Source organism: Ochotona princeps, chromosome X (genome assembly GCF_030435755.1).
Source record: "Ochotona princeps isolate mOchPri1 chromosome X, mOchPri1.hap1, whole genome shotgun sequence".
NCBI classification, from domain to species: domain Eukaryota; kingdom Metazoa; phylum Chordata; class Mammalia; order Lagomorpha; family Ochotonidae; genus Ochotona; species Ochotona princeps.
This window is the reverse complement of record NC_080865.1, coordinates 73,867,382-73,882,289: the sequence shown is the minus strand read 5'-3', so window position 1 is coordinate 73,882,289 and position 14,908 is coordinate 73,867,382. Positions and strand designations below refer to the sequence as shown.

At 39.6% G+C, this 14,908-nt stretch overlaps 1 protein-coding gene across 10 annotated transcripts in view; it reads left to right on the top strand.

Annotated features, from left to right (window-relative positions):
- CHRDL1 (chordin like 1) overlaps positions 1–14,552 on the top strand; it is a 127,132-nt gene extending 112,580 nt beyond the window's left edge. For 3 of the 10 annotated variants that reach the window (XM_058658897.1, XM_004590192.3, XM_036497809.2), the window contains exons 10-12: positions 6,465–6,632; positions 8,684–8,773; positions 11,676–14,551. In XM_058658897.1, coding sequence (XP_058514880.1) covers positions 6,465–6,632; positions 8,684–8,773; positions 11,676–11,806 — 389 coding nt within the window. In that variant the 3' untranslated portion in view covers positions 11,807–14,551. Of the gene's footprint in view, positions 1–4,883; positions 4,980–6,464; positions 6,633–8,683; positions 8,774–11,675 lie in introns of all 10 variants that reach the window. The other 7 variants (XM_058658899.1, XM_058658896.1, XM_058658898.1 and 4 more) reach the window with 3 other exon arrangements.
- Positions 14,553–14,908: the final 356 nt, after the last annotated feature.

The following is a 14,908-nucleotide window of genomic DNA, read 5'->3' as shown; positions in this document are numbered from 1 at the left end:
CTCATAGGCCAAGAACTTTGAAGTCAACCATTCCCTATCGGATCTCCCACACAGGATGGAAGCAACCCAGAACCCTCCTCACAGGGTCTAATGACATCTGAACAACAGCCAGAAGCCCCAGGTGGTCCTCAGAGAAGGAAGAATAGTAAACTTCCTTCTGGACTCAGGAGAGGAGCCTTCTCTGATCCTTACTTAATTCCAACTTTGACTCCCCATCCGCTTTTGCACTGACCATCAAGGTTGCTCCGGAGCCCCCAAAATTAGATCAGATAGACAGAGACAGACCAATAAGGAAAACTTAGAACAGACAAGGAAAAGTCAGCTTGGATTCTCACATACCTCACTAGGTAGGACACAAAGATCAGTTTTTCCTCACTAACTAAGTTATTAGAGATTTCTCTGCACAGCCCTCCTAGAACTGTTCTATTCCTCAATTGTTAATATATGGCTTGTTAGATAATATATGGATTTTTAGGTAATCCTAAAATTCACGAAATTCAGTAAAATCTTGAATAGTATAAAATGCTAAATATATATATTAGCATTTATATAATACATTATCTATCTAGCCATATATTTATCTAGCTATTATATTATATACATAATATATTATATTATACATATTATATACATAATACATTTTCTATTTATATCTATATCTGTATATATCTAGATATAGATATAGATATGACTCAAGACAGCCGAATAGTACCCTACAACCATTTTAAGGTTTACAGCAGCTGGTTATGTATAAATGAAAATTGAGATGTCAATGAAGTAGTTACAGGACTTGGTTAAGAATTTGCACTTCCTAATACATCAGTCATTCAGTAGCATGTTATTCAACTTCATGATGTTGCAAATTTCCATTTTTCTGTCTGTTGTTGATTTTGTATTATGCCTCTTCATTTAAGGGGATGTATAATAACTGTTTATTGGAAACTATCATATCTAGATGTGAGGATATTCTGCCATCTCTACTTTCAGATCAAAGATGGACTCCCAATGAAACTGCTAAATTTATCTCGACAATAGAATGCTGGACTCTCTTCATGGTCCATACACACAATGATGGACTGTTTATGAACTATACTGTTGTAATAATATAGGGGAAATCAATATGGGGGTGGGCTTTAGGAGAGGTCGGGGGAAGTCCCAGAGCCTATGGAACTGTGTCATAAAAACAAAAAAAGAAAAACATGCCATATGTACTGTGACCCTCATCAGCCTCATCTGTACAATGCAAAGTTCAGAACAGTTAATGTCTTTGTTCCTTTCCAAGACTAAATTTCTAAAATCATATTATTTCTATTTCAAATATAAGAAAACTGAAGTGTATAGATTGCTGGTACAGACACTCCAGCATCCATTGTCTAGATATGTCCAACAGTTTCATTGGGAGTCCATCTTTGATTTGAAAGTAGGGATGCATACTGCATTGTATCTTCACCTCTGGGTATCAGGGTGGTTTTCTTTCTGGCTACTCATAGGGTGGTCCATAGACCTGCAGCACCTTAGTGCTAGTTAAAAATCCTAACCCCCAGATCTACACCCTGGAACTACTGTATCAGATTCTTCATTTTTAAAAGATTTATTTATTTTTATTGAAAAGGCAGATGTGCAGAGAGAAGGAGAGACAGGAAGATATTCTGTCTGATGGTTCACTCCCCAAGTGGCTGCAATGGCCGGAACTGAGCCCCTTCTGGGTCTCCCACGTGGGTGCAGGGTCCCAAAGCCCCGGACCGTCCTCGACTGCCTTCCCAGGTCACAAGCAGGGAAGTGGAGCCGCCGGGACTAGAACTGGCACCCATATGAGATCCTGGCGCATTCAAGGCAAGGACCCCAACCGCTACACCATCACGCCTGGCCCAGAATCTGCATTTTAACAAGATTGCCATGCGATTGATTCTAATGCACATTGAAGTTTGAAAAATATTAATTTATGGTACAAATGATAATTTCCCAATATGGGGAGTCCCATATTCACACATAAATATGGAACAGAGCGTAAATAGGAAAAAAGGGAGTGATCAGATAAGGAATACAGAATATGAACATCCAAATTTATCAGGAAATTAGGGTTAAAAAGAGAGCACATTCTAACCATTGTGACCACCCAGCTGTGATGGCCTATTAAGATTTCCAGATCTTTGATCTCAATAGATCCTTTACCCATTTTATGTCAGTTATAGTTCCATCAGTATAATTTTCTCTTCTGTCAAGTGTCTTAACACCTCAAGTTGAAAAAGGAATACAACAAGATAATTTCAGGGAAAAGCTAGTAGTTACATAAACTATGAAGAATACAAAAATTTTCTCACTATGTAAGAGTCTAATTGAAATCCCAGTCCTTCAGACCAAATCCCATCTCATTGTGTGCTAAGCATACTATTGATGCCAGTGAATTCAGAAAGAAAGAATTGAAATTTGTGAGACCAGGACCTAGAACTAACATTGATCTTCAAATAAATGCCTTCTTGGTTTTGTGATGTTTATTGAAAATTTTGGAGAAAAAAATGAAGTCCTAGTAATTCTTAAAGTAACCAAAGACATACACTAAAATAGATAAGCAAGGGCTTCTGATGTGCTGTTTATAATGCTGAAAAATTATAAACATTCTGAAATAATACAAATATGGAAATAGTTAAATTATGTGTATGTACTGTAGTCTATTGTACAGCCATTAAAAATAATTGTAAATCAAAATGTACAAAACAATGTTTACATTGTGACCCCACTGTTTATTTTAAATGGAAAATATATGCATAAACTAAAAAGGAGACTGGCAGGACATATGACAAAGTATTAATAGTGATCATCTTCAAGTGACAGGATTATCGATACTTCTCATTTCCTTTCCCTTTTATGTATTTTCTAAATTTTATTTAGTAAACATGTCTTTCTTATACAATTAGAATAAATATTATTTTTTACAAACTGAACTCTGAGGGTGAGTGTCTGGCTTAGTGGTTAAAATATTGATTGAGATACCCATATCCCATATCAGAGTGTCTATACCCAGTTTTGGTCCCTAACTCTGCTTTCCTGCTCATACAGGCACTGGAGGGCAGCGGGTGATGGCTGACGTACTTGCATCCCTGCCATTCATATGGTAGATATGGATGGATGGAGGGACATCCAGCCCCTGGCTATAGGCTGGCTCATCCTAGCCCTAGCTGTTGTGTGCATTGTAGTGTAGGCTATTCTCATACCCTTCTCTCCATTTCTTCCTCCCCCTTTCTCACTGACTCTCAAATATTTCAAGTCCACCATCTAAACTGATGAATCATAGTAAATAAACAAGTTTCTATCAAAGAGCTGTTTTGCCCACTTTCCCACTGCACTGAGGCGTAGAAAGAGATGATCTTTTGGGCATTACAAAAGGGCATAGTTTCTGTCTCAGTTTGTATTTCTCTTTGGGCCAGATATGGGTATCAGAACGCTGAATCACTCCTGCTGGTCACATTATCTTAAGTATCCACACAGCCCAGGACACCTCACCCAGATACTCAGAAACTGCAGAACATCAAATGCACTTGTTCTTGCATCTAATCTACAAAATATATTTAGTGCGTACTCTGTGCAAAGACACAGACACTGAGGATAAACAAGACAGACAAAGAATCTCTACCTTCATGTTCCTTATATTCTAGCAGAAAATACAGAATGTAACCCAAGCCAGTAAAGCATTTTTCAATAATGATGAGTACAGTGAAGAAGGTTTAGTAGAATCAGGAGATAATGGATGAAGCAGGAAGCACCTTCAAATGATTGTTGGAAAATGCTTCCCTAAAGAGGTAATATTTGAATAGAGTACTGAATGACGTGGTCAACATAAGAAATGAAACAATCTTGATTATTTTTGACTTCATAAGAAATCATATATGACAGAGGAAAAGGAACAAGCGAGTAAGGGAGTAAGGGAAAAAGAAAACCAGTGGATGGCCCAGCATGCTAGCTTAGTGGCTAAATCCTCTCCTTGCATCCACTGGTATCTCATATGGGTGCTGGTTTTAATCCCAGCAGCTCCATTCCCAACCCAACTCTATGCTTGTGGCCTGGGAAATCAGTAGAGGATGGCCCAAGACCTTAGGACCCTTCATTCATGTAGGAGACCTGGAAGAAGCTCCTGACTCCTGGCTTCAGATTGGCTGCCTTTCCAATAAAAAGAAATAAATCTTTTAAAATTAAAAAAAATCAGTGGAGAAAAGAAAGTCTTTAAATTCAGTTATGTTGGTTAGGGGTAGAGGACAATAACTTTGCCAATAATCCAGTCAGAGGTTTTGTTGTAACAAATGATTATGGGTTCTTCCAGCAACAGACCAGACAGAAATGAAGTGTGACTTTCACCTCTCTCTTCTTGCCTTTGTTCTGACACAGACTGTCCTGGCCTTTCCTATCATTGGCCACTTATGTGACTGTGTAGGACTTCCATTTCCTGAGGGTTTCCCCAATTCATCTCTCACATCCTTTGCACCATTCACTGAACCTGGAATTCCTACAATTACACCTTTCGTGTTATGGCATGAAAAGTCCTGGTTAAGACATGGAAGTTTCCTGGAATGTCTTGATATATCTCCTTAATCAGTCATCCTCATTTCCATAAAGAACGGTTTCCTAAATATTTTAATTCTGGGGGGTCTCAGTCCAGGAATATCCTCATGGTACTTGATAATAGCCAGAAGTGACTTAAACCATGGCATACTTCCCTGGAAGGAAGTAAGAGATGGTGAGCGTGGAGTGAGTACTACGCACCTTGAGGTGAAGAGTCTGAAAAATGGAGGAGAATGTTGCTGAATAAATCCTTCTAAAGACAACCTTTGCTTCTCATTGTCTTCAAATGCCAGCCAGGATTGAGTCACTGGTGGGTTTTGTTGTTGTAGATCCCTCCAGTCTAGTACATTCAGCTCTTGGAGAGGAGAGAGTGGTGGTGCAGGATGATTCTTCAGGATACTGGGAGAACTTTGAGCATATTACAGGTACTTCCAGTGCCATCATGAATTCCATCTGTCAGTTACAGCAATAGCCAGTATTAAGCTGGTGAGCAACATTTAACAAATGAACTTGGCTTCTGTTTAAAAGGTGATAATCAATTACATTAAGGTCCCTATACATGCAATCATCTCCTCCCTACCTGCACACATTTGAATACTGACTAGCACACATCCCTTAATTATCTAACATATTGCCCAAAAGAGTGGCCAACAAAGTAATCAAATTGCTACGTGAAAGACAAAATAATAAGAAAAGAGGGCCGATTCTAGGATAATTTACAAATTGAATATTCCAGCTTGGAATTGTCAAAAGATTATGGTTGTGTCCTTTTCGTGCCAAATGGTGGTAGAGGTGGGAAAGTTAATCAGGTCAGCAAGAGACATACAATAACAATCTGATTACAGCTTCTAGTCAATGTGTCTGATTGGCTAACTGGAGCTCTAATTAGAGTCACAGATCCAAAGCACTCAACACTCAATGGTTTTGTGATCGATGATGTGAATATTCTTGCAGATGGCTTCTGCTCAGTTTTCAGGATGTCCTAAACTTCTCTTTGTCATTCCTGATTTCACTATATACGTTAAGCAGCTGAAGAAGGTGCTTATCATGAAGCCAGCAGAGAAACGTAACTCATTGATAAGCAAAGTAAAGCAATTTTTTTCTTGGAAGGAAACTGAGAAAAATGGAGGGTAGAATGGAACTTTGAGTATTATGAGACTGCTACCTTTATGCCTGGGAGCTGAAATTCAACAGTTCATTTTATATATTAAATGATCCATAGTTGAGGGAGTTGGCCCATTTTTTGTGTCTCCCAACCTTCATTTGGCACAGCATACATATGACTAATTTGACATCTAAGTTTTGTCACTGGTGTTGATCTTGCATTATTATTCCCTTTACAAGCAAATCAACAGCATTCAGAAATGTCAAGCCAATTTGGATAGATTTTTTGGGCAAGTAAATATGCATAAAGTATCATGACTGTTTTCTAAGTGTACCTAAGTAATGTCAGGGAAGTTAAAACCAGGCCCTGTCAGCCCATTTCCTGGGCCTATTTTGGCAACATTCAGCTGGATATAGTAAGATTCTGAGTTGATTGTCCCTTAAGTATGTAAGATATTTGTACTTGTTACATGCTCCCTCATCATGAAAGTTCACTTTCTAGTGATGATGCTAGGGGAAATCCAATTTAGTTTGTGGGTCATTGTCCTGCATAACTATGGATTCTCTGGTCATGTGTACCCTAAACAAAGAGTATGCACTCCTTTGTGATCTGGTGATTGTCCTAGGAACAGCCTAAACAGAGCTAATGAAATATGAGTGGAATTTCTTGTCTCAGTAAGAATGTTTTCATAGATTGATCGCTTTTGAAGAGTGTGAGTGTTTATACAATGTATCAGACCAATGTAGAAGTTTGCCTCTAGTTTTAGAAAACCATTAACACGACTTTGATTGCTTCCTGATTTCAGAAGAACTTCCAGGCCCAGGCTTTGACAGCAAAGGCTACTTTTGTGGAGAAGAAACAATGCCTGTATATGAGTCTGTGTTCATGGAAGATGGGGAAACTACCAGAAAAATAGCACTGGAGACTGAGAGACCACCTCAAGTAGAAGTCCACGTTTGGACCATTCGAAAGGGTGAGCAAAACAATATGAATTTTTGTTTTTGTAAAGGTGGGAGATGGAGTCATAGGTAAGAAAGAGTACCTCACCTTAATTTTGCTTCAATCTGTTTCTCTATTTGGCTCAGAAGTTTTCCTAGTATCTTGAAATTGACATATATCTACCATTGCTGTAATTATGACCTCTCAGATTTAACTACAGCCTATGCAGAAAATTAGGTATTGATCTGAGGTTTTCTTTCTCACATCACCAAAACCTGGAGGAATGATTCCCAACGTTTGCTATCTGCCACAATCATCTGGGAGAGTTTATGTTTGCTTGTTTTAGTTTTTGTTTGTTTATTTTAATACTCATGTCTGGGCTGTGTGCAGAGGGATTCTGATTTGTTGGTCTTAGATAAAGCCAGGGCATTGTGCTTTCTCAGATGCTCTTCAGGTAATTCCAAGATGTAGTGTGCCATTTGTTGGAATACAGAGCCCAGAAAATAGGTAAACCTATTTATTTTGTGCAAGACTAAGTTCCTAAAATTATGTTATATGTTCTAGGGTAAGAAAAATGTAAATTGCCATGCCTTTCCTCCAGAAGATTGTAGTATCACTGGCGAAACAATCCGAGTCATAATTTCTAGTTCCTGATTACCCACAGTTTTACTACCATAGCAAGCCACATTCTGTTCATTGTAATGCTACAGACACTCAAACTATTCTGTAAGCGCAAGACCCGTGCTGACCAAGTTTGGCCACATTTCCTAGAAATCCAAGTATAGATGTGAGATTTCATTGGAAATAATGCTGAATGAAACTGAGCCTTTTGTTACCATGCCAGAGTACTCAGGCTTGAGCAGGCTTAAGCATCACACAAGAAGGTAGTGCAAAAATGCAGTTGCCAGGCCCTGCTTTGGAGATATATAGGCCTTAGACATGGTTTAAACATGTGCAAGTTTAACACATAGACAGGAGATTCTAATGTACATGGCACTTGGAACATACTTTGAGAAATGAGGGGTTTTCTTCTCCGCTTTCCCACAGCAACCTTTTTTCTCTAAAGAATGTGGCCCTTCCAACTCCTTAAAAATACACTAGAACATATATACGTTTCTTGGTTCTATAAGTAGGCATGCGAGTTTACTATGTCTAACTTTCTAACTCATTGAAATGAGTCACCTGAGATGTGATACCAGTTTGTTGGCTTCCCTATCATTGGCCCACTTTTCGTGGCCATATATCCCCCACCTCACTGATACATGTGGATTATTTGTAACTTGTAACTTGTTGGTATAGCATCTAAATAGCCTTATTCCCACTACTGGTTATCAAGGACTGTGTTTGATGGACAGAGAAAATCCCAGGTTTTCTCCAGCTTACCCCAGGTAGACCTTTTGAGAATTATTTAAGGGTTGATAATCTATTGCTAGTTAACTGTAAGGCAGTCTTTCGTTGACTACCTATTATTCAGATTATAGAATAAGGAGCAGTTGAGACTGTAAAACCACTCTATTTTAACTCTCCTATAGTTTTATAAGGGAAAGCTAAGGGAGCAGAGCTGTGGATATTTCCCAAAGGAAAATATGCTTTTCAGCAAGTTCAGGATTGGGAGTAGCTTCTCCATTTACACAAACAACCTGCTTACAATCCTCCTGCTGCCTCTCATTCTTTGGCCGGTGAGGGGGGTGGGGTGCAGCCCAGTGGTTTGGCAGGAAGATTGTCTACCCAGATTTATGGCAAGGGAGGAATTTCTAATGCTGCCTTTAGCTGCAGAAATACCAACCAGCACTCATGCCTGATTCCTTGTGGCTTTCACTAGGAGGGGGTCCATCATCTTTAGCATTATCTCTCTTGTCTCCATCCCTTGAGAAGCCAAGTGGAGGCCAGAGAGCCAGGAAAACAAATGGAGTCAATTATAGCCCTTGAGCCATCCAAGTTCCTGGTTAAGCACATTACACAGCCCAGCTCAATACTCATAAGCTTCAGTAATGGGATAACGGGCTCAATCCAAGCAGGAAAGGGGGTTAGTGGTTGAAGCTTGAGAGTGTCTGACCACCTGTCTTTGTTTTTGTTTGTTCCTAGGCATCCTCCAACACTTCCACATCGAGAAGATCTCCAAGAGGGTATTTGAGGAGCTCCATCACTTCAAGCTGGTAACCAGGACAACCTTGAGTAAGTGATACCTATCTCTACTCCTTACTTCTCCTCTCTATTAGTCCTGTTTTCAGTGTAGCAATGACCCAGCTAAAGTCTCCCTGTGTTTTCAGTAAATATAAGCTATGTTCAGTGTCAATAACAGAGGATGCTCTAGCTCTTCTCCAGGAAACTTGGCAAGAAAGAGGCTATCTGAACATGAATGAAGAGCTGGAACATGCTTCATACCAACCTACAGGCAGTCCAAGTATAGCCTACTTTCAGTTTCCTGGGTATCTTAAATAAAATTGCTAAGTGCACAGTCTTGAGAGCGTTAGATAAAACTCACATGATTCCCAGCCTACTATATGTGTGGAGACTTCACATCAAGAAGGCTGTGTCCTCTGGTGACTGGGATAAGAGACAGCAGAAAAATGAATGCATACCAATTCCCATGTCATTTCAAAATTTTCTGACTCTTGGAATTGCTTCGTGTGGTCATGTTTCTTTAAAAGCATTCAGGCACTTAAGAATACTTGCAGCTCTCCCACTTTCTACACTAGATGGAGCCTAGGGACTAGCTACTTTTCAACACTTGGGGGAGGGGATAGGGCAAACTTCTAATGGAATAAAAGGCACAAAATTTCTATCCACAGGAAATTCTAGTGGGCGAGACAGAACATGAACATGCCTCCAGTATGAATTAGTATGTTTTGGAGGAGTTAAATACCTAAATGCCCAGGGGAATCTGCAAAGAACAATGAGATGAGAGCCAGGTAGGCTTAGTTGGGGAAGGCTTCGTGGAGGAGGTGTGTTTTGAAAGAGAAGGGTAAGACTGGGCAGCAGGTCAGAAACAGTCCAGGAAGAGAGTGAAGCCTAAGACTGAGGAGCAAATAAGAAATGTGGGTGGGAGTGAGGAATGATGACAGAGGCCACACAGGATGCACTGAAAGATGAGACAACTAACTTGGAAGCCAAGAAATCATGGAGGGAAAGAAGATAGTATTAAGTTTATGTGTAGTTTCTGCAAACTTAGAAAGTGTAGTGATATCTAAATGGTACTTTGCAAAAAAAAAAAAAAAGAAAGAAAGAAAAGAAAATAAAAAAGAAGTAGTTTTTTGGCAATTAGATGGGTTTATTTTTATTTAGCATCTGTTTTGGCAGTCAGATTATAAACAGTCCTGTTTGCTATGCCAAGAAGTCAAACTTGATCACTAGGTCAAAGAATCTCAGTGGAGGTTTCAAGGCAAGTGAATGATGCATTTAGATATGTTTTGTAGAAGAAAACACATTTTAGAGTTTGGAGTGCAAAATGAACTATTAGTAAGAGGACTGGTGATAGTCTGAATTAGGGAGCTATTTTACTATACTGTATTATACAAGAAAGAAAAGGTTACTGCCAAAGATGTTTCTGAGGTTAAGTCAACAGGGTTGATGTCAAAAAGAGAAATGATGTTGGAACGACTCCAATATTAACAACATTAGAGACTGAATGAATAGTAATGTCATTCACTAAGGGGAAAGTCTGAAGGATAAGCAGGTATTGGTGAGAAAAAAGTTTTATTTGTAACATGATTAGATTAACATGTTTGAGAGCTTTTAGCAGTTACCCAGAAGAGCAGTGGGAAAGAGAGTCAAATATTTGTCATCAGCAGGACTGATAGATTATAAAATTAGACAGTATGAGAATTAATGGAAGAGTTGGGAGTCCTTAAATCTGAGTCAGCAGGAAAGGAGGCAGAGATGAGGACCCCAGGATGAGTGAAGTGATGTGAAATTACAAATTAATATTACAAAGAGTACATTTTAATTCACACTGTGAACAAAGTGCTCTGCTAGGCTACAGGAATTTGAAAGATGGTGTAGATTTACTCTGTTAAGATTCAGAGTATATAATGGAAATAAATGGTGTATGCCCCAAACTGTGTGTAGCTGAAAGAAATAGATAATGAGCTTATCACTCAGGGCCCACTGTGGATAAAGAAGAATGTGTCTGACTCCTTACAGAATGCACCTAGTAGAGTTGGCACATTATAAGATTTAGTGAAAGTTACTTCGTTGACCAACACTTTCCTCATTTTTCATCTGTCTTCCCATGGAATCAAAGAGAAGAGGGGGAAATGGGGAATCTAATAGAGAAAGGACCAGAGAGATGGGGTATATAGGGAAAGAGTACATGTGGCTGCAAAAAGGTTCAAAGGAGAATTAGATTTAGGAGGAATTTGGACTAGGAGTTATGCAAATTGCTTCACCATGAGAATAAGAATTAAAAGCAGACTGGAGATAGATTCAGGGTAGGTAGAGACAACAAGGAATGGAGTGATATGGCTGAGTTAACCCAGAATGGGATAGGATCCGATGGCACATATGAGAATAGAATAGCTCACAGAATGGATTTATGGGTGATGAGGGAGTTGTAAAGATGACATGTGAATATAGGAGAATGCAAAGCTATGCAGTTTTTCTATCGAAAGATGGAGGAGGTGAATAGTCAACTGGTGAACCTAACCAGTATGTGGGATCCCAGAAGGTAAGCAGAGTGCCAATGATGCAGTAAGTACTGCATTTGCAAAGTGACTTTCTGAATTTAGAACCAAGTGATCCATCTCAATAACTAATAGATAGTCGAGCATTTTGCAAATGTTAAAAAATAATCCTGTGAAAATTCCATCAATACTTGGCTTTTAGTAATGACAATCCATTTTTTAGCCTCCAGATTCTTATGAATTTTATGTGTTAATAATTCTGTGATTCATTTTCCATATCTGCCTCCAACAAAAGTATTTTAGGAGGCTGTTTTGTAAAATTCCCTGACATTTGTATTCTAAAATACCTTCTGGATATAAGTGAAGGGGGCACGGAATGGGACATGTTGGTTCTATTATGAATTTATTCAGCTCTTCTTTAGTGCTCATTCAGTCACTTTGTGTTTGCCTTTTAGATCAGTGGAAGATATTTACTGAAGGAGAAGCTCAAATCAGCCAGATGTGTTCAAATCGTGTGTGCAGAACAGAACTTGAAGATTTGGTCAAGGTTTTGTACCTGGAGAGATCTGAAAAGGGCCACTGTTAGGCAAGACAGAGAGTACTGGAAAGGGTAAAGCAAGAAAACTTAAGCTGCAGCTGGACTGCAGGTTTATTTTGCTTAAGTCAACAGTGCCCTAAAACCCCAAACTCAAATGCAGTCAATTATTCACGCCATGTACAGCATAACTTGCTCCTTTATGTGGAATGGTGTGTCAGCCCTTAAACATCTCCTCCAAGGAGACTGGACAAGTCTTGAATGATTTGTGGGAGGAGGAGGAGCAGGGACAGAACACCACAACACGGCTCTAGTTTCTTGGAAGAATCACATTTCTTTACAGGTTAAAGAGCAAGCTAAACCCCCAGAGTTTCTATCTAAAAAGCCATTCAAATGAAAGAAAGAGAAAGAAACTGCTTAGGAGGAGTTCTCAAGTTCAGAGCAATGATCTGTATGAAATTACAGTCTGAATTCTAGAATGTTTTGTGTTCTTAAAAAAAAACTAACTCCCCATCCACACTTGTACACACACACATGCACGTGCATACATACACACATATGCATACGTGCACACACATTAAACTACAGCCTCCAGTCAGAACTAAAACCAGTCTAGGCTGTAGCTTTATGCTTCTTTCCCTTATCTCACTCCCAAATATCTTGGAAGTTGTTGGTGACCAGCAGAATAAATTTAGAATGTGATCAGAAGGCTATGCTCATAGGTCTTTGCTGCGGCTGTTGAAGTCACTCACTAGTGGAGACTCAGAATGTAATTTCCTGGAACCACCTACTTCAAAGTGGTAACTATATTTTCCATAATGAGACCATTTCTCTTTTCTCCTTAAGCCTATGGGGCCGCTGTAAGTCAGTGAGAAATGGATACAATTTTCTGAAACCGAATTTATAAGAGAAAGTAAGCGTTGAAGAAACAAATTGATGAAAGTCAAAAGGCCATCTTTTCATGTCAATAAAACTTACCAATTAATAGATCAGTACTCACTAATTTCCTTAAGGCATTGTTGTCTAGCAGAATATTTGAAGTACAGAAGCTCCTTAAAAAGACATCTTTCCTTCTTCTCTACTTACAGGAGTTTATTTTTACTTTGTAAGAGGGATTACTCTTTCGGAGTTTCTGGAAGTTGGATCTGTGATTAAGAGAGTTATTGCTCATTTAAAGAGCTGGGGATACTGATTAAGAATTAAATATTTATCTAGAACTATTTTACCACTCTTGCTCTATCCACAAAGCTTAAGTTTGAATCAGAGATCCCAAGGAAGAATGCATCTGGAAGGTATCTATAGTCCAATACTGGAGCATAAACGATCCATTGTGAGGTGTGGCTTCAGAATCATAGAAATCTGTAGATTCTTCATCAGAAGGGTCTCAAGCCTGCCTTCTGCATTTGGACGATCTGAGGAAGACAAACAAGTTCTAGAGAGTAGTTAGAAATATTAAGGAGCTGGAAGGCCCTGGTTTCCTGTTGTATGCCCCTGACTGAGAGAACGTTGTCCTGAGATCACGTGACATAAAGCTGGCGAAAATGTTAAGAGGTCTGGTCTTTACGGCCATCTGGCATAAAGGAATCAGTTTTCACAAAGGAGATACAAGGTCTGTGGCCAGGACTGCTTGGAACAAGGCTCTCACCATTCCATTGCACACATTTCTCCTCAGGAGAGGGAGGTGTCACGCCTTGTACTGAAGGGTCTCAGAGCATGAGTGTGCATGTGTGCAATGGGGTAGGGTTGTTAGTCACCTGCTTCCTCCCTCTGCCACTCCCAGAGCTAGCAAGATTTCCCTAGTATGCAGACCAGTGGTCGGATCCTGGTGCAAAGAGGTGACTTGACTCCCTTTCTACATGAGTCACCTACCCAGGTGTTCTCAGAAAGCTCAGTCTTAAGGGAACACCCAGAGAACTTCCCTAGACAGACTCCTGCCTTCAGGTGCTGAGACACACCTTCCCTCAGTGCTGTGAGGAGCAGGAGCTGAGAAACTGTTAGTCAGTGTAGAAACCCTCCAGTGTTTGGTGTTGTGTAGAAAGTAGGGTATAGGGAAAAGGAGGCCAAGCCGTCTGTAGTTAGTAGAGAAGAATGGATGTGGTTCTTCTTGTGTATTTATTTGTATCATAAACACTCGGAACAACAAAGTCCATAAACACCATTTAGCAGCCATAGCCATTTTCTAGTTAGCTCATGTAAACAAGCAAGGGTAACATAACAGCATTACCCTTTCACCATTTTCACAGGACATGTACCTAGATATGGTACATATTTATGTAGTCACTGTATTTCTGGATTTTTAAGTTAATAAAAAGTCAATTTAAAAAAAAAACATTTGCAAGCATGTCATGTAAATGATTTGCCTCTGGTCAATTACTGTGTAATAAATGAAGGGTGGACCTGGTCATTTTGTACTCAGCTTGATAGCTTTCTATAGCATAGTGGTAAGAAATAAGAACTTTGCAGTCAGACTACCTGAATCTTGAAGCTCAGCTCTGGACTTTGCAGCTCTGCTTATGAGTCTCCTCAACCAAAAGTGAAGGGATAGGAATACTACTGCTTTCTGCCTATGGTCCTGCATCGAGGCTTCATTTAGGCAATGCACAAAAACTTATTTGAAGTGGTGCATTGAGAGTGCTCATTCTTGACCATAGATGTTCAAGGACGTCATGGCAAAACTGGCATTGTGCCACAGTGGATTACGCTGCCACTTGGACTGCTGGGATCCCATGTCAGAATGCCAGTTTGAGTTCCAGCTACTTCAATTCTGTTCCCATCCCCTGCTGATGTACCTGGGAAGGCAGTGAATGATGACCCAAATACTTGGGTTCCTCCCAAGCCATGATGGAGTTTCTGGCTCCTGGGCTTGGCCAAACCCAGCTCTGACTGTTGTGGCCATTTGGGAAGTGAGCCCAGTGAAGAGAAGGTATCTCTATCTTTGTATTGGTCATTTCCATCCACTGTCACTCTACCATTCAAATAAATAAACAAATAAATCTTTTTAAAAGAATGTCATGGAACTTCAATGTTATCATTGATTCATAGATTCTGGCATCCCTTTAAGCCTAGCCACTTGGGTTGGGAGCATAGATATTCATTTTTTTTAATACAAAAGCTTGTACAGGTGAGAGTTTTGTCACATGTGTTAAAATTAAA